Source organism: Aspergillus karnatakaensis, assembly GCF_047715665.1.
Source record: "Aspergillus karnatakaensis strain CBS 102800 unplaced genomic scaffold BJY04scaffold_5, whole genome shotgun sequence".
NCBI lineage: Eukaryota > Fungi > Ascomycota > Eurotiomycetes > Eurotiales > Aspergillaceae > Aspergillus > Aspergillus karnatakaensis.
The window spans coordinates 341,624-360,136 of record NW_027395717.1 but is presented as its reverse complement, the minus strand read 5'-3'; the positions used below and the strand labels follow the sequence as shown (position 1 = coordinate 360,136).

The window sequence follows — 18,513 nt, the reverse complement described above, 5'->3', positions numbered from 1 at the left end:
TTATCAACAAAAATTTAAGGCTGTGCAGCAAAGCTAGGCTTCACCATTCTCCTCTTGGCGCCTGTACTCCGGAATGGACTCCACAGTCCTGGGTCCCTGAATCTCGAGTCTGGAATCCAATATCAGTTCTCGTCACTGTGGGCCATCAGAAACTGTTGACGAACAACGGCGTCGTAATCTGTCAGTCCCGTGGTCCTGTCAGGCCCCAAATGGTGGTCATTGCACGCCGAATCCGAGGCAATTGCACAGTGAACAGTGAGCACTCTACGTACTTACGGCCGTAGGCATCGACGCTCCCCTGGTTCAGCAAAAGTTCGATCCCAAAATTAGATGGTCAAGCGGGCTCAACAGCCTCAAATTTACAATCAATCGTTCGTTCCACCAGGGCTGTGTGAGCTTCGCTTGGCTCCTCCATGAAGGAAAATTTCTGTTGCGGCTGAGCTCTCGAATCTCAGCCTTACGCTCCCCCATAGCAACGCCAAGACCCCACTTGAGTATCAGAGCCTAAGGCATCAGGTGCTGCATGGCACTCGATCATTATTGACTGCGGACTTTTCATCAATCGTCCTAAACACATGGATTGTAACAGATATTTCACACCTAGTAGACCTTGGTTAGTCAAGCATCTGAGGTAGTCTTCGACCCGCGTTTTTCGAGCTTACGATTCGGATCGAGCAAGTTTAATATATATCTCGGTGAGTTTCATCATCACAACATTTCTCTGTTATTTTGTCACGATATATAGAAGCATATTGCTATTCCGAAAATGTCTCTGTAAATCCGTGAGCTCTACTTGACTCTTCTACCGCATCTCTCTCAGTCACTCGCTCCCTGTCCTGTCCCCAAACATAAAAATGGTCGGTATAAGAGCGGATCTTTCTCAGCAGATTTTCTCCTACAGGATCTTTGTATACTCCCAAAACCCTGTATTGAAACAAGATTCAGCTCACTAGTCTACCAGGATCTCCGATACAAATCGCCTCGGTATAGCACTCACAGTTCGCCATCCTTCCGCCGAACATTATACAGTTCATGCGGAAAATCAGGCCCGAGCAAACCAGAGAAGGCATCCTTCTCAAGATCAATCACGATGTGAATTTTTGAATTGACTTCTGGTACAAGACTTGGAGGCTGCAGATGGATCCAATGCCGACCAGAGGTTAATTCTTCCAACGGTCGATTGAATTTCGTGAAATATAGCCGGACAGGTTCGTGGATATCATAAGGATTCTGTATATCCTCTCGGAAGCGGAGAATGATTCGCTTTGCTGTAGCCATGGTGTTCCAAAGCAAGTACAGGGATAGTAGAAGTAAAGCAAGGAGTATTCTGTATTGGCGAGTGGCGTAGGAAGGCAGCCTATAAAGGAACCAGGCCCTGAACATCGGCCTTAAAAGGTTTAATGCACCTCGCAAATCTGCAGCTTGTCATCATCTGCACCTGCACAACCAGCCACTGCCGCAACTTGACCGGAACTTTGATCTCGCCTAGAGGTTTTACAATTATTGATTGGGTACGTCACCGCACTCTTCAAGTTTTCAATCCAAGATGTCCTACACTGGCCATGTGTTAGGGACCACTTCAAAGAGCTTCGACACTACTATTGTACAGCCACGCTGGGTTTAACATCTTGTACGCCTGAGACGCGCGGAAGGACACGCAACCTCCAACAAATTAGTGCTCGATTTGATGGATGCCCATGTACAACATCTGATGCTCGACAAAGGCAGTACCACCGCCCTCCACGTCGTCTACGAGGTACGTCCCGAGATGGCTACAAACGCAAGGTGTATGGACGGGCAAGACGTCGCGCAACTTTACTGCCTGATATAGAACGCCGCGCAGACAGACGCATCCCATTGCATTTATTTGGGAGTCTCTATCTATGTATCGTCCACTAACGTGCCGTTGTCTCCTGGCCCGCGCAATTATGCTGCGAGCCGATAGGTTTGCCGCCTTCTAACAAGACGTGAAGAGCTACCGCATAATGTTCCACCTGCAGACTGCTTCGCGATCCAGCGAGGCTTTTCTTCGGTGAGATATCAATCACATATTATGACATCAAGCGTGGCACATGCTCCCAGGCCTCGAAAAAGCTAACCATCGAGAGTTCGGCTTATGATTGACCACAGTCCCTGTTGATGTTGTATAGGCTCGAGTCCACCTAAGCCACTACACAAAAATCCCTCTTCTTTTCCATCTTTTCCTCCGGTACAGGCCTCAGCGCAGCAAGAGCAGTCTACCCATCCACCCAAATTAGCCCATCTACAACACAAAAACAGAAAACGAAAACACACCTCCAAAAAAACCTCACCAACTCCCTCCCCCGTTACACTCGAACACTCCACATAAGCACTCACCCCCAGCCTCCTCGCAACACTTCTACCCTCCGCCTCACTAACAACCTTCTCAAGCCTCGACGTCTTAACGCCGTACCCCTGTCCAAGAACACCCAGCTCCGGCTGATCCCTCAGATCCTTCTGCAACCCAACCAAGATAAACGGTGTCCCGGGACAGAAGTGCTGTATCTCCTCAAGCCATTTCTGTTTAGCATTCTCAAGTGTACTAAGGCCTCGCACAAGCGAGAAGCACAGGAGTAGGACATCCGTTTCTGGGTATATCAGGGGCTTTAGTCTATGTCCGTCTTCTTCGAGGTGGTGGGTGTCGAAGAGGGAGAGAGTGTGGGGGCTTTGTTTAGCTTTAGTTAGTTAGTTTGATATTAGTAGACTGACTGCGCTTACCCGATTTTGACTACTTGGTTTCCGCATACGGCGGGCAGCTCGGTGGGTGGAGTGAGCTTGTCTGTGGTATAGCGGATTAGGAGGGTGGTTTTGCCGATGTTGGGGTCGCCTATCACGACGCATCTGGGATTTGTGAGATAAGTTGAAGTGAGAAGGAGGAACGACATCCACGTTAAACGCACTTGAAAATATTGGATAGGCTTGGCACAGGGAGCTCTGATGTTGGTTCTGAAGTAGCGGTAGTTGTTTGGGCCATAGTTGTGATAAAGTGCGAGTGCCTTCGCTGTTTAGAGGCTCGGAAACGAGGTAGGTAAGTGAACTACGGACACACGAGAGCGAGGTCTGTCTGGGCGAAGGGTGAAATACGAGCTAGGCCTAATGGGGAGCTATAATGAAAACGGGAATGGTCTCGATATAGGGCTATCACTAGGATACTGTATTGATTTTCACATTGTCATATATGTATATAGATCAGTCCAGCTCGAAAGAACTTCCGAAGGCTAGCCTCACCGGAAGAACCCTCAACTATATACAACACTCCATCTCAATCGTACCAGGTATTCCAACCTAAAGGTAAAGCCTCAAAGTATCCAACTGCGTAGTATACGCAATCCCACTAGGCGGCTCAATACTGTACATATAATCCCCCCACCAAGGCCCAGCAGCCCACCAAAGCGCACCGAGCCATACATCCGTGTTGGCTGCAAGATAATCCAGCATCCCCGTGATAGCTTCCCGACACCGATCATTATCACCGCCGGCAAACTCACCCAGGATTCCAATCTTGCCATTATCCTTCAGCCACTGGGTGGCAGCGGTAACGCGCTCGGAACCAATGGTAGTCGACACACAAGCCTCTGCCGTTCCGGAGCCGTCGGTGTCAAGGTACTGGTGCATCTCGTAGACGATCTTATCTTCGGGGTCAGTGAGGGCTTTGAGGTTGTCGTTGACGTCGACCCAAGTCCAGGCGCCGCTCCAGGAGTTGCCTTCGACGAAGATGTATTGCTGGGTTGCGCCGGCGGCGCGGATGCCGTCGATGGCGGCTTGGTTGAGGTTTAGGACGAGGGTTTGGTCCATGTCGTGGTATTCATTGTCTGGATGGTTAGTCGAGAGTAGTGTGGAGGGGGGTGGGTAGGACTTACTGGTGTCGAAGATGACGTTGGCGTTGTCGGCGAACTCGGCCGCGACGTTCTGCCACCAGGTTTGGAAATCGGCGGGGGTGCTGATGATTTCGTTGTTGCTGGTAATGTTAGATGACGGCCGCAATAGAAGATGGGCTTCTCACAATCGGCCGTAATTATGAGGGTCTAGAATGGCGTATGATCCAGAGCTGGTGACTGCGTCGATGACCTAGCGCTGTTAGCATGAATGGCGTATCATGCTGGATACGTACCGAGGTCAAGTTCTGCAGGTAGGCTTCATCGAAAGAGCCAGTTATCTCCGGGGTCAACCGCTCCATCTTGAACTGGATACGGAACGTGTTGAAGCCCTCGGACTGCAGGGTCGAAATGGTGGAAGGATCGGGGAAGATGTAGTCGGTGCCCTGTATTGTTAGCTGCATCCTTGATGTTCGAAGCTTACGTACCCAGACACCGGGAATATTGTCTTCACCAAACTCGGCTCCGGACTCATTGACCCCGAAGACTGTACCATGTTAGTAGCTGATTATAGAATCTGGTTATAGAGACATACACTCAAAAGTAGCCCGCTTCTTGAGTTGAGGAGCAGCCAACGCGGAACCAGCCGCGAGAGCAAAAGAAAGAGCATTGAGCCTCATATTGAACGCTCAAGGTCTGATAGGAAATTGTAGAAAGGAATGACTGCGGCCGCTGGTAAAGACCTGGCCATTGTCGACGACGTGGGCTGACTTTATATCCTCAAACATGGGCAGCCTCCGAATCCAGAACGGAGCCATGCTTGTAACAAGAAAAGTGATCGACATTTCTTCAGGAGTATCAAGCTCCGTAAGTAGTTAAAATGAAACAAAAGTGGAAGACGGCTGGTCGACCGTGGAGAGAAGATGAAGCAGATGAAACAATGACGGACCGCCGAAGGAGGCCGTGTCCACTTGGGAAATTGATGGGCATCTCCAACGCTCACCCCCCGCAATATCTCAGGCACGAGGTAATTTCCTTGAAAGTGCCGGTTGCTAAGCATCGCCTAGAAATTCATGGCGTATTACAGTTCGTTCTTTCATCTGCCTAGATGATTGAATGCAACCTCCGTGTCCGAACTATACATAAATTTCCAACGAACCCAAATGGTATGCAGACAAGAAAGGTGCTATGCAATGGGCAGATGATATCACGATCCATAGTTACTACCTAGGTATACTTTTGATGCTCCTGAGGTGTTGTAGTGGTTAGTCACCAATTCCCTATGGCACTAGCACTGCTTCCATGCCATCAGCATGAAGCGGCATTTGTAGAGGAATGATAACCAAATCACCAGACACAAAACCCATACTCATAAATATATGTAGCATCTTGGGAGCTGTATGTGACAGTATTGTTCCAAGTGTCCGCTATAAACAACCGCGAATTGTAGAGGACGGCCGTGACCATGCTCTTCTACCCCAGACCGTGTGCAGATAGCTTGGATCTGTTAACGGAAAACACCCGTAGGATCGAATAGAAGGAAATACTGCATAATGCGGAGAATCCTGGACTATCCTGATGAAAGTGTTAATTCATGCAGATGAAGGCTGAAACCTTGATCACGATTTTGCGTCTAAACCTGTTTAGCCACGGACAATATTCTAGATCAGCGTTTTGGAGACAGACTCAACAGAACACATTTCGAAAGTTATATCTCTAGGCTTAAACATGAATTGTAGCTTTTTCTCTATCACAAATCTATATATAATTGCATATATGTAAACCATCACATCATAACTCATATACAGCCCATCCGGCTCCTACAGCCGGACCTTGAAAAACTCCATCCCAACACCACAAACGAGGAGCTTGATCTCTTCCTGATCAGAGACTACGTCCAATGACGAGATGTCCGCTACAGGGCTGTACTGGTCAAAGATGTTCCGCACCTCGATTCCGTCTAGTGTGGGCCGATCTTTCAGATCAATATCCACCTTCCAGAGCTTGACGCGGTGGTCGTTTCCGGAGGAAGCAAAGCTTAGGTGTAGTGTCTTGTCCTTGCGTAGAATAGACTGTCCAATAATCTTCACCGCGTTCACAGACGCTGCGTGGGCGTCTGGGATTGAGATCGTTGTTGCCCGGGGAGTTTTGTCTGTGTCGTTGATGTCTGTGGCAAGTAAAGTCAGGGTAATTGAGTTGTCGTCGCCGCCCGTGATTAGGAGTGTGGTGGTCTCGGACAGTTGGAGTACTTCTAAGGATTTGATGCTGTTTGAGTGAATTTGGTGCCTGCTTTCACAGGTGATACTGTCCTCTTTCGTTGAGCTGGAGCTGAGTGACTGTTTCAGGCGCAGAATCGAGCCAAAATCGTAGTGTGTTTCTAGGACGTTCGTCAAGTCCCAGAGGGTGAAGTGTCCGTCTGTAGACGTGGTGATCAAGCACAGCGATGACGTGGTCTGCAGGAAGCGTACTTGGGTGAGGCAGTTGCTTGTATATGTGCCGCTGGCTAGAAGCGTAAAATGGCCGTCGTCGTTGACGCAGGAGAGGTGGAAGACCTAGGTAGTTAGCATACTGTTGTCATAGGAAATAGGGCCCAACAAACCTTGATAGTGGAGTTGGAGTACGTCAAGCAAAGCAAGAAGCTGGCTTCGGCTTTCTCTTCCTCCACCTCTAGAACATCAAAACATGTCACTCGAAGTTCGGAGTTGGGCTGGCTCTTCGGGCACGACCCTAGTTTCGCCGCCGTCAAACCAAATACTGGAATAGAACTGATTTTCCAGACGAAGAAGTCTTCCATCGCACTGCTGGTAAACAAATATCTTCCGTCTTTTGAGAAGCTGATATGCTGTGGGCCAGAGTCATGTGCTGTTAGGTTACGAATACTCTCCAAAGCTCCCCAATAAAGTGGCGTATCCGGCGTTCTAGGCCTGAAGACACGCAAACTTGTATCTTCAGATCCTGTGACAAATAACGGACTTCCACCGTCGGTGGGCTGATACGCCCCCAACGTCTTGATCTCTCTCCCATGCCCTCCGGCACGTATTGACCTTGTATTTTGGTCGTTGATGTAACAGGCGTTGAACCCTCCCTGGTACCAGACGAGGAGACCCTCACCAGGCCTTTCGGCACTAGGCTGGAATGCCCAGCGCCGATGAGACCCACCACAGTGGACCTTTGCAACCTCCGACTGTGTCGACTCGTTCCAGATGGCAAAGCTCATGCTTGAGAAGCCGTAAATCATAAGGTCGTTAGTTGTGGTGTCAACGTATGCACCTTCAACGTTCCAGCCTGCAAGGTTGGTTGGGGAGTGGACGGTGCGGAGGGAGACAGTGTCTGCAGAGTCCTCCGAGATATCTAGTACACTGATGCGGTAGGCACCATCTCGCCCACATGTTAGAAAGTGCGCTGACTGTGTGTTCGCTGCAGGTGAGAGCGACGGAACCGAGATGATAGCGTTCATACCCTCCTTGCTATGGATTCTGGAGACCTTCAGAATCGCCTGGAGGGACTCGGCTTTCTGCATGCGGAACACCGCGAATGAGCCATATCTAGAGCCGAGGCCCAGGTAATCTTTGTTGTGGATTAGAGAAGCGCAGGAGACCTCGAACCCTTGTGAAAGATGTAGAGCCACCTTGTGCACTTGCGGTTCCTTATTAGGCATGAGATGGATGTAGAAAAGCTCCGCTATGAGAGGATTCACGTATGTTGTTAAAAATGTTATCACAGCCGGTGATTCAGGCGCTGAGTGGTAGTCTAAAAGATGTAAGCCAACTGGCCGTTGGCCCACATTTGCAACCAAGGTCAGTGATTCAGCTTGATGGTCATAGAACCGGACGAGGCCTTTATGATTCCCAATAAGAGCAACACCTTTTTGCGTTAGGCCGGATATTATGCCATAACCACGTAGATCTTCTTCGACGAAGAGCGTCTTGCGAGTAACGCGTCGATTGATGGAATTTGGGTCTTCCATGTAACCAGTTTGGACTTCTCCTGCCATTGTTGTTGCAAGGAAGCAGTCAGAGGTAACAAAGGAAAACGCTTTCAATGCTTCCTTAGCGCCCTCTTTTTTACCTCCTGAGTTTGGTATGACGGTGATCTGAGTATTCCGGTTGGGGCATACAACTTGTCCAGCCTCCTCAACGAGTTCAAAGGATCGGACGGCTCCATCGTTTCCTCCGGTGTATACTGTAGTCTGCGCGCCAATGGTGCTCATCGCAAGTGCCCAAGCATGCTTACCATTGTGTGTACGGAGAGAACATGTGCTAGCCAATGCAAATTCGGACTTCTGTGGCAGTGATGTTTCCCAGGTGAGATCCCACACATAGCAGTATCCATCTTCTCCACGAGATACCAAGTTGATTTTACCTTGGGTGAACTGCTTCGCAAAGAAGTGCACACCCCAAATACGAGACCCATGACCGAAGGCGCTGGCAACGCAGGATTCTGAATCCAGCTCTTTCTCATCCTTGACATGGCCAAACCCAGTACAGCGGAGTTCGAAGCCATCCGTTGAATAGGCCGATGGCTTCTCTGGGGAAGCATTCACGCAATCCGAGATATCCCAAATCCGAACCGTTCTATCGTCACTGCAAGTAGCCAATAGCCTTCCAGGGCGGCCGCTGTGCAAGTCGGCAATCTCCGGTGATATTTGGACATCGAAGACGGAGCCTTCATGGCCTGTGAAAAAGTGATGTATTGAACTCATGACATCGGTGCCGGAATCCTCATTGCTTGGGGGAAAACATGACCAGACAATGATCTCGCCAAAGACAGTTCCGGCTGCCACCAGCAGGTTTGACGGGGAGACCGGAATGATATCAGCTGAAAATAGGATAGTATTGATCCCCACCGCTAGTTGCCGTAAATGAAGAGATCTCCCATATTTTGATGAGGGGTCTTCTGTCACAGCCACGCTTTGGACGGCATTGTGAGCTGTAACCAGATATGCTGTACTGCCCTCTCCTGCAGAACAGCCAGCCATAATCCAATCGGGGGCTAAGAACTCGGCAGTTGAAGCTGTGAGTTTGACGACAGGATCGTCGGAGCTGGGCCTTGAGTAGTCCAAATCAATGAGTCTGAAGGACCGATCTCCCCACACCAGTAGGCGTACATGGGTGGCTCTATCTTGGTCTTTTCGGTGAAGGGTAGTGTATCCGTGAACATTGTTTCTCTTGAAAACTCTCAGATACTCGAGTACCTTCCCTGTCCGCTCTTCAACTAAGCGCGCAAATGGACCTTGGCCTGCAAGAACAAGCCTCTCGTTCTCAAAATCAAATGCCTTTAGTGTGGTAACGGGGAGGCAAGCATCGATATGCTGGTGAGGTGTTAACAATGGCTCATACGGCGCTATACATAGCACTTACTTCGAGTGAAGCGTCCATGATCGTTAGCAAGTCACATCAGCTCTCCCCCAATGATCATCAATTCCTCGAAGAACGCAGAGGGTGACTCTTCCCCGCATAAAACTCCCAAAAACTTCAAAATTCCGGCGATAAGGATTATGTAAGATCCTTATCAGGTCGTTATCCGAAAAAGGTATAATTAGGCACGTGATCGCGTGCTTCTCGTGTCGAAGGTGGCGATGACGATAGTCTGTCGAAGCCTTTTCTCCAACGTTCATCTCATTGTGAGCAGCTATTTAACCCTGGATATGCCTTGGCAACTCTCATGATTGCCGCGCAGCTTGCCAAACTGCGCCGACTAGGCCACCATGGGTGTCCAAGGACTTTGGACCATCCTTCAACCTTGCGCGCGACCCGTGAGGCTTGAGACCCTCAACAAGAAGCGGTTAGCTGTTGATGCATCAATCTGGATTTACCAGTTTATAAAAGCTGTTCGCGACAAAGAAGGAAATGCGCTTCGGAACTCGCACATAGTCGGTTTCTTTCGTCGAATATGCAAACTTTTGTACTTCGGAATCAAGCCCGTCTTTGTGTTTGATGGTGGCGCGCCGGTCCTTAAGCGGCAGACGATCGCGGGTCGCAAGAAACGCCGAGAAGGGCGTCGAGAAGATGCTGTCCGTACGGCGAGCAGGTTGCTTGCGGTGCAGTTACAGCGAACCGCGGAGCAGGAGGTAGCTAAGCGCAGGAACCGCTCGGCACGGCAGGTGGAAGAGGAGGTTGTCCCGGATAATCCAGTTTACGTCGAGGAAAATTTCATGACTGAAAAGGAGAAGCAACAGACGCGAAAGTTCAAAAGGAAAGATGCATACCATTTGCCTGATATGCAGATCTCACTGCAGGAGATGGGGGCTCCGAATGACCCGAGGATCATGTCCCGAGAAGAGCTGGAGGAGTACGCGTTGCAATTCCACAAGGGCGAGGATATCAACTTATACGACTTTTCTAAGATAGACTTCGATAGCCCTTTCTTCCTCAGTCTTCCAGCTACAGATCGATATAACATCTTGAATGCCGCGAGACTCAGGAGTCGACTACGTATGGGCTACTCCAAGGAACAACTGGATACTATGTTTCCTGATCGCATGGCATTCTCAAAGTTTCAGATCGAACGGGTGAAAGAACGAAACGATCTTACCCAGCGTCTGATGAATATCAACGGTATGAACGGTGATGAAGCGTTCTATAACTCCGGTCAGAGGATAGCAGGAGAGCGTGGGAAAGAATACGTCCTTGTTCAGGACAGTGCTGTCGAAGGTGGTTGGGTTCTCGGTGTTGTGGGTAATAAGGAAGGTCAAGAGGAAAAGCCCATCGACGTTGATCAATGCTTCCATCGCGAGATCACGCCCGAGGCTGCGGAGGTTTCTGACGAGGATGGCTTTGAAGATGTGCCAATTGAGGGCCTTAACCGTCTTCCGAAGCTTCCTTTTCTCCGCTCAGGCGTGCTTGATAGTTCTTTACAGCAACAGATGCAAGGGACGAGAGAGGTCGAAGACGAAGAAGCCGATTCTCTGTTTGTACAAGATTACAACGGAGTTCAGCACTCCAGTATGGATGACGTTTTTGAGAATGCGGCCGCGAGCGATGATGAGGACCTCCAAAGGGCGATAGAGATGTCTTTACAAGCCGCTGGCGGACCCGAACATCATGATAAGGACATTCCAGACATTTCAATCAATCGGGCCTCTCCATCAGCACAGCCAGTTATTCCAGAGCCAGCTATTCCGGTAGTGGAGCCCAGGGATGAAAGTGATGACGACGAGCTTGATTTTGCAGCAGCTTTGGCACAATCAAAAAGGGCTAAGAAAGAGCCTACTAAAGCTGCTAGCCATTCATTCGATGGACCATTACCTTTCGAGACTCTCAAACTTAGCAAGCCTTTCAACGTAAAGAAGGCACCGCAGAAAGAGGCCCAAGACAGTGCAGGGGGTTTCGAAAAGGAGTCTTCGAAGAAAGACAAGGAAACCGTACCATTGCCGCCATGGTTCTCTGGACAGCAGCAAAATCCCGAATTCATCGCCGACCAGACAGATAACGACGCTTTGGAGAATTATCGTGACCATGTCATGACACCTGACCATTTCTTCCTCAAGAATCATCGTTCACCAGAAGTTATAGACGTCGATCAATTTCCTGAAGACAAGGTTATCGACCTAGACCCAGCTTCTCCGATTAAAATTGACTCTAAATCTACTCCACCTCGAGTTGCAAACACGACGACAGAGGAGGACCAGGCACAAACGCAGTTAGTTGACTTGCCATCGAGGGAAAATAGAACATCAGAACTTCCAAACCAGGACGCCGAGTCCGAAAAGGATGCCTACAAATGGGAAGCCACTGATGATGAAAAGGCCGAGCACTCTCCCTCACCACCCTTCGAAGATGTCGCAATTCAACGGGAGGAACCGAAAGATGAAAAAGACGAACGGTCTCCCTCGCCAGAATTTGAAGATGTTACCATTCAGGCCGAGGAAATAGATTACGACCCTTTACTTCAGGAGCATATAGAGCCCCACCAACCGGTGGACATCGCCGACGATGAGGTTTATTCAGACCCAGAAGACGAGGAGCTCATGAGGCAGCTTGCAGCTGAGGGTGAAGAACATGTTCGGTTTACCGCAACTTTGAACTCGACAGCACATACAGAGGGCACGTTCGATTATGAGCAGGAGCTCAAGCAGTTACGGTCACAGCAGGCGAAAGACCGCAGAGATGCAGACGAGGTGACACAAATCATGATTACGGAATGCCAGCAATTGTTGAAATTATTTGGACTTCCATACGTCACTGCGCCCATGGAAGCAGAGGCACAGTGCGCCGAGCTGGTCTCTTTGGGCCTTGTGGACGGTATTATCACTGATGATAGCGATATCTTCCTATTTGGAGGGACCCGTGTTTACAAGAACATGTTCAATCAAAGCAAGTATGTCGAGTGCTATCTTACCACAGACCTGGAAAAGGAGTATGCTCTCCACCGAAGAAAGCTTATTAGTTTTGCACATCTTCTTGGGAGCGATTATACAGAGGGCATTTCCGGGATTGGGCCGGTGACGGCCTTAGAGATTCTGACCGAGTTCTCGACGCTCGAAGAGTTCCGTGACTGGTGGACAAGAGTCCAGACAGGAGCTGATATGTCGAACAGTGAACATGCAGCTTTTTACAAGAAATTCAGAAAGCAGGCCACGAAAATATTCTTGCCACCTACGTTCCCAAATACTCAAGTCGACACCGCTTACCTTCAACCAGAAGCCGATAGGGATCCTTCGCCTTTCTCATGGGGTGTGCCTGATCTACACGGTCTCCGAAATTTCCTCATGGCGACCATTGGCTGGAGTCAGGAGCGAACCGACGAGGTACTTGTTCCGGTTATTCGTGATATCAACCAGCGAGAACAAGAAGGCACTCAGAGCAATATTACAAATTTCTTCAGTGGCCCTCAAGGGGCGGGAGCATTCGCGCCTCGCGTCCGGTCCGGCGGCCAGAGCAGGATGGAAAAGGCTTTCAGCCGACTTCGACGGGAAGCCGGAGCCGAGCCTACTGAGCACGACGATGCTGATGCAAGCCCCAACGACTCGCCCAAGGCTCAGGCTTCTGCCCGCCGTCAAAAGGGTAAGGGCAAGAAGCGCGGGGCACCCGAACCAGGAAGCGCTACAGAAAATGGTGACGGCAGTAAGAGTGGTGACGAAACGACGACCAGAAAGAGAAGAGGTCGCAAGGCCGCAAAGACATAGTATAATACATTAAGACATATATACAACCGGGCCTAAGGATTTTTATGTAATGCGTGTTGTGATCTCTGCTTTGACCCACCGTTCGTCACGGTTACATGAAGCCAAGTGTGACTGGGCGCTCTGGATGGCTGGAATGCGGATACAGTTGGTCAATCAATGCAGATAGATTGCTCTCTAATTAAGCTTACTTTTAATATATTGGAGCTGTCCGAAATCTGGGTCTCTTGTCTCAGTTCTGCGCGCTCCAAACATTGTCAATCATTCTTGAACTTTATATCAGATACGCCATCTTAAACTTACATAGAAAGTGGTCTAAGGAGAAACAGCCTCTTACCCTCTATGACATGATGCTATCCATTGTCTCTACATTTACTGCCACCCCCTGAAAGAAAGGAAATTCGAGGTTGGGTGCAGATCTGAAGAACGAATAGAGTTTGATGACATCAGAGCGGATCGATGACGTCGCGAAAACAACCTCAATTTTCCAGCCCGATCGGCAGCTTAAAAGCTGGCTGGGAAGTGTTTTCCCCTGTGAAGTAAGACCTGATCAGATTCGCTCGGGTTCCTCTCCATCAGAAGCCAATTGCCAATTGACATTCAACAGCTTCAATTCATAGCCAGTGGTTCTGTTCTACATCCCACTCGAATCCATCATTTCCGTTGGTGAGTGCTCAAGCCGCAAGGCCCAGGGGGCATGCGTGACCTCCGAATCGGGAATAGCTTCCATTGGAGTCTCGACGTCACAGACTCTCTAGGCTCACCTCTTGATGAACTCCTCTCTAACTCTTTGAGCTTCCAGGGCACACGAAGACCCGCTATATACCCCAGGAAGACATTTCCTCAGTTACATTCAATTCATCACTTTCACCCTTTCTAAACCTCTCGACCCCCATTTCCTCTTCCGGATCCCGGTTGCGACCCCCCTCTTCCGCCGCCTCCCGTTGCGACCTGACAACACGTCACTCCTGCGCATAACACCCTCTTCAAGGAATTCAATTCCTCCAATCCGATTCTCCTAGTTCCTCCCGACTTCACTTCTTCTCTCGCTTCTCTCTCCTCGTCCTTCCGACCCTCCCTACCAGTCGAGTTTCCATCCGCATTAGTCCATCATGCATCGTACATACTCTATGCGCCAGTCGCGCCTGCCGACCGCATCGCAGATCGAGAACCCCCCACCACCACTCTCCTCAACCAAGACGAACCGATGGATGGGAAGGGGTGGGCTTGGTGAGTTCACTACGGCCTCGATATTGAAGCATGGATCAGCTTCGTGAAGCTTGCATGGGGCTAACCCGCTCACCTTTAGGACATGCTTTCCGCAAGAACGCTGCCGGCGCCTTTGGCCCTGACCTCGCGCGGAAGCTCTCTCAACTTGTGAAAATGGAGAAGAACGTTATGCGCAGCATGGAGTTGGTCTCCAAGGAGCGCATGGAGACAGCGGTATGTGGCTCTAGAGTGGGCCAGGGTGTACGAAACAATGCTGATAAGTGTCTATTTTAGCAACAATTGTCCATCTGGGGTGAGAACTGCGATGAGGATGTTTCGGACATCACGGATAAGCTTGGTGTGTTGCTTTACGAGGTCGGAGAATTGGAAGATCTATATGTCGACCGATACGACCAATACCGTGTCACGATCAAGAGCATCCGTAACATTGAGGCTTCCGTCCAGCCTAGCCGAGACCGTATGTCCATTTTCATGGCCACCTCTGATACTCGCTAATCTCTTTATACAGGCAAGCAGAAGATCACCGATGAGATCGCTAAGCTGAAATACAAGGATCCCAACTCTCCTCGCATCGTTGTCCTCGAGCAAGAGCTTGTCCGCGCTGAGGCCGAGTCTCTCGTCGCCGAAGCCCAGCTCTCTAACATTACCCGTGAGAAGCTCAAGGCAGCCTTCCAGTACCAGTTTGATGCTCTTCGCGAGCACTGCGAGAAGGTCGCAATCATCGCCGGCTACGGGAAACACCTTCTCGAGCTCATCGATGATACCCCTGTCACCCCCGGTGAGACTCGCCAAGCTTACGACGGATATGACGCTAGCAAAGCCATTATCCAAGACTGCGAGGATGCTCTCGCCAACTGGGTTACATCCAAGGCCTCTGTCAAGTCCAGCCTGTCCCAGCGCTCACGAACTCTTTCCCAGCGCCACCGCGACTCCGTCGTTAAAGGCCGTGAAAACGGTGTCGACCTCTCCGGCCAGGACCAGCCTCTAAGAGGTGACCGCGACTCATGGGTCGGCGCCGAACAACACCAAAGCTACCACAACGGTGTAGACGATGGCGAAGATGTTGGTAGCGATGTTGGCGACATCCGCGGCCGCGAAGAAGAGCGAGAGCCCGTCTCCGTCTAAGCGACTAATTGCCGTAAACAAGAGCGTCACAAAAGACACCGGCAAACGATACCTTGGTTAATCCCTTTTCGCTCTTGATATGTCTTAATCCTAATCCCTGTACGAAATGATTTGTTATTCTCCTTCTCGAGAGTTATCTCGGGCCGTTGATATCCATGTTCATGGTGTTTCTTCTCCTTTTCTTCACACGTTACTCTTCTGGCTCTGATTTGTCCTGCCTTCACATTGTTCTACTCGCTTTTACTTACCCTACGAGTTCTCGATGATGATGTATTCTGCCTTGGCATACTTCCTTATTTCTTGGGTGGCTGCAAGTGTTGTCTAGTAAAGCTGTTCGGTTTTGACTGTTCACTATTCACTGTCCGCCGGTCACTTAAGAAACGACCAAAAATCTCAAGAAATTATGGCTTAGTCATGGATCAAATGGCCTGAGGATGAGGTGCGACTATCACGCGTTGGAGAAGAATGAGGAATGGATGTGTAATGATTACTTTAATATGTGTAATATTAGCTCTTTTTGAAGCAATGAATTTATGATTCGAATCATTATCTAGTATACCTTCGTGTAAATGCTGAGGGTGTAAACGCAGGTGCTAAAGAAGGCCGCATAATAGCACATTATGATAGCTTTTGGCGTAAGCCTGCGGGCAGTTGTTAAGTGGCCTCCAACAGCACCAAACTCTCCAAGTAGCCCAAGCCTCGGATTCGAGGCTTTACGCCCGCTGGATATGGGCTAGGAAGGCCGATCATAGTTTTCCCTGTCATCAGTGATCAAAAGTGGTTTGTGGCCAAAAGGGCACTTGCAACTTAGTGCGTTTCGCTTCCGGCACCTGAATGTAAGAGTTGCTGGCTCGACACAAGATTTTATCCAGTTGTGTCTGGTGACAGATAGGCAGAAAGTCCAAAGTAAACCAGGTTTCGGTCCGTGTCTGTACTCGAATCGGCACGAGATGGACATCAGCACAGTCACAGCGCATACCCTTAACTGAGAGACTAGGCTAGATAAGCGAGTTCGACTTGGCGGGCAGGCGTGCTGTCCTTCGTTAGTTTAAGGTTTAGTGTGTCTGGGGCTGCGGCTTCTAGTAGGTCTTCGGAGGGAGTTCGGTCCTGTTTCTCCAGTCAGCTTATGCGGGTAAATATTACCGTACTCCTTGTTGCTTCTGCACGAAGCTAAGATCAAAACACAGTACTCGGCCATATCAACTGTCTCTCTGACCACAATGAGCATAACGCTGCTTCAGAAATAGCTGTGAGCACATAGCAGCTGGCCCTCAAGATCTGTGTACGTGAACACGACTCAGACATTGTCCACACAGCGTCTGGCCCTGATCGAAAGCTCAATGTAAGGCTAGTACTTGTGATGCTGTATGCTCAGAACAAGCAAACATCATCCGCCCGTATCGGCCTCAGCATTATATTTGCTCAGTTCTCAGTAGTTGAAGGTAATTATGCATCGGGCGCCCTTTTGCACTAAGGAAGGCACCCTCTGAAACATAATGGTGGCGTGCGGGAAAGAGTTCCGTAATTTTGGAGCATGCCACGTCTCTTGGAGGTCAATAGGTGTAGGCAAGATTAGTGGGTTGATGCTCCTGACAGGGCGTGTGAAAGATTGCTCTGGGTCTCAGGGTGTATTAGCTGATATGAAGTGGGAGAAGCAAGAATAGAATCCAGTTATCACCTAGGCTCACAATCCTATGGCGACTTCGGCCTGAATTGTCTAAGTTGTTCGATGAGCCTAGCACCGATTGTGGTGAGCTCGAGGTAACTATTGTCGAACTTCGACTATCAGAAAGTACAGGCCTAGTAAGAGAAGAAGAATCTGAGAGCTACCAGATCTATACCCTTAGAGTGCCCATGGGGTATGGCCTTCGGGCAAGGCATAAATAACTCCGAGGACGCCGTAAGCCATATGATGAGCAGCGTTCTCGAGGCCTAGAGGTTGCCTTGTCGACGACGAACATCTCAAAGCTTTTATCGAGAAGGAACAGGTAGAGCTGATAAGGCTAGTAATTGGTAGTTATCGGCCGCGTAGAAGCCATTGAGCCGAATGTTACCACTGTGGTGAGTTGGGTCTGCCCGGGTGTGCATAGGGGTGTCGGTGTGCGAAAGAGTGAGTGCAATCGAGGTCCTAATGCGACATGAGAAGGTCAGCATATCAGCTATATGCAGAGAATCATATCCCCTTGACATAATTTACATGGCTCTGGTGTAGTAGCTGCAGCTGGACATATGAGTCGCCAGCCAAATAGATTATTATTGCGTACCTTATGACCAGATACCGGACTCAATGGCCACACCACGGAGAAATGAAACAGCCCCATGCGTCAGCACAAAGGTCCTGACGGGCGTTCTAGCGTCGACGTGGGAGACACGAGATGTCTAGCATTCCAGAAGTACGGGCAATGACTCGAGCAAATGAAGAATTTGTCAGATTTTCTCAGACGAACCGATACAGTAGGTCGGACTCATCCCACTAGACTGCTCCGCTTGATGGAGCATAGTTAGTTGGAGAAGAAGAGGGAAGTTTGCGGCAGAGTTGGAGGTAGGGTCGGACTTTGGAGAGGGAAGGCAGCTCAGCTCAGCTCGGGCGTACGAAAGCTACGAGACTGCTGCCAGTGGTGTGCACGCGCATGCCCGATTAGGGAGGCTGGCACATCGGTTCTGTCCGACTACGACCTCACGGCTGCGCATCAGCAACTGGATCTTGACTATTGATCTCCATTGCTACATTCAGCCTACTATTCCGTCATCATTCTCTCCGGCAAGCATTTAATGAGGGTGCATTTACTCTGATATCTCTCATTGCTAGTGTCGATGGCGCAATGCGTTTTGGACTTGGCGAATATCGACAGGAGGCGTATCCATCACACTTCCACACGATGGTGAAAAGACAGGACAGCCCCTTAATAACGCATAGCTCGTTCTAGGTCTAGCAGCCAGTTGCAATTGCGAGTGAGGCCATCGATAGTGGTATTGTTTGGGTAGTCATCATGTCAGAGCAGGATTGTAGGTCAATTGTTGCGGAACCAGACTGAACCAAAGAGACGCGAGTCCAGCCGACGACTCCTATATCAGCTATATACCAGATGAGTGAAAGTGTCAGAAACGGTCTTTGACCATAACCGATCGTATTCCGAATTTCCTTCCTTCCTGCCCCTCCCCAACCGGCGGTTCTAAACGAACAGGTCCCTAGTACAT

At 49.7% G+C, this 18,513-nt stretch overlaps 6 protein-coding genes across 6 annotated transcripts; 2 read left to right on the top strand and 4 right to left on the bottom strand.

The window, feature by feature from the left end:
* Positions 1 to 895: 895 nt before the first annotated feature.
* On the bottom strand, positions 896 to 1,330 carry BJY04DRAFT_179313 (uncharacterized protein). The gene has a single exon (XM_073709888.1). It carries the CDS (start codon positions 1,276 to 1,278, stop codon positions 994 to 996), a length of 285 nt encoding a protein of 94 aa, XP_073575664.1. The 5' UTR covers positions 1,279 to 1,330; the 3' UTR covers positions 896 to 993.
* An 832-nt stretch (positions 1,331 to 2,162) lies between these two features.
* BJY04DRAFT_214047 (Rho family protein) lies at positions 2,163 to 2,995 on the bottom strand (the record flags this gene model as incomplete). The annotated part of the gene is made up of 4 exons (XM_073715098.1): positions 2,163 to 2,237; positions 2,296 to 2,686; positions 2,740 to 2,862; positions 2,922 to 2,995. The coding sequence occupies 4 exons, from the start codon at positions 2,993 to 2,995 to the stop codon at positions 2,163 to 2,165; spliced, it is 663 nt and encodes a 220-aa protein (XP_073575663.1).
* BJY04DRAFT_179310 (glycoside hydrolase family 5 protein) lies at positions 2,922 to 4,562 on the bottom strand. The gene is made up of 7 exons (XM_073709887.1): positions 4,432 to 4,562; positions 4,325 to 4,383; positions 4,133 to 4,282; positions 4,025 to 4,089; positions 3,882 to 3,979; positions 3,250 to 3,833; positions 2,922 to 3,199 (listed from the first exon to the last, which is right to left on the bottom strand). The coding sequence occupies exons 1-6, from the start codon at positions 4,514 to 4,516 to the stop codon at positions 3,307 to 3,309; spliced, it is 984 nt and encodes a 327-aa protein (XP_073575662.1). The 5' UTR covers positions 4,517 to 4,562; the 3' UTR covers positions 2,922 to 3,199; positions 3,250 to 3,306.
* Positions 4,563 to 5,571: 1,009 nt separating this feature from the next.
* On the bottom strand, positions 5,572 to 9,214 carry BJY04DRAFT_230106 (tRNA (34-2'-O)-methyltransferase regulator RTT10; the record flags this gene model as incomplete). The annotated part of the gene is made up of 3 exons (XM_073719218.1): positions 5,572 to 6,388; positions 6,436 to 9,147; positions 9,197 to 9,214. 3 exons carry the CDS (start codon positions 9,212 to 9,214, stop codon positions 5,657 to 5,659), a joined length of 3,462 nt encoding a protein of 1,153 aa, XP_073575661.1. The 3' UTR covers positions 5,572 to 5,656.
* Positions 9,215 to 10,509: 1,295 nt separating this feature from the next.
* On the top strand, positions 10,510 to 13,188 carry BJY04DRAFT_179305 (ssDNA endodeoxyribonuclease RAD2). The gene has a single exon (XM_073709886.1). It carries the CDS (start codon positions 10,702 to 10,704, stop codon positions 12,961 to 12,963), a length of 2,262 nt encoding a protein of 753 aa, XP_073575660.1. The 5' UTR covers positions 10,510 to 10,701; the 3' UTR covers positions 12,964 to 13,188.
* A 319-nt stretch (positions 13,189 to 13,507) lies between these two features.
* Positions 13,508 to 15,879, top strand: BJY04DRAFT_118560 (Eisosome component PIL1/LSP1 family protein). The gene is made up of 5 exons (XM_073708289.1): positions 13,508 to 13,626; positions 13,756 to 14,190; positions 14,270 to 14,403; positions 14,464 to 14,647; positions 14,699 to 15,879. Exons 2-5 carry the CDS (start codon positions 14,073 to 14,075, stop codon positions 15,313 to 15,315), a joined length of 1,053 nt encoding a protein of 350 aa, XP_073575659.1. The 5' UTR covers positions 13,508 to 13,626; positions 13,756 to 14,072; the 3' UTR covers positions 15,316 to 15,879.
* The last annotated feature ends 2,634 nt before the right edge of the window (positions 15,880 to 18,513 follow it).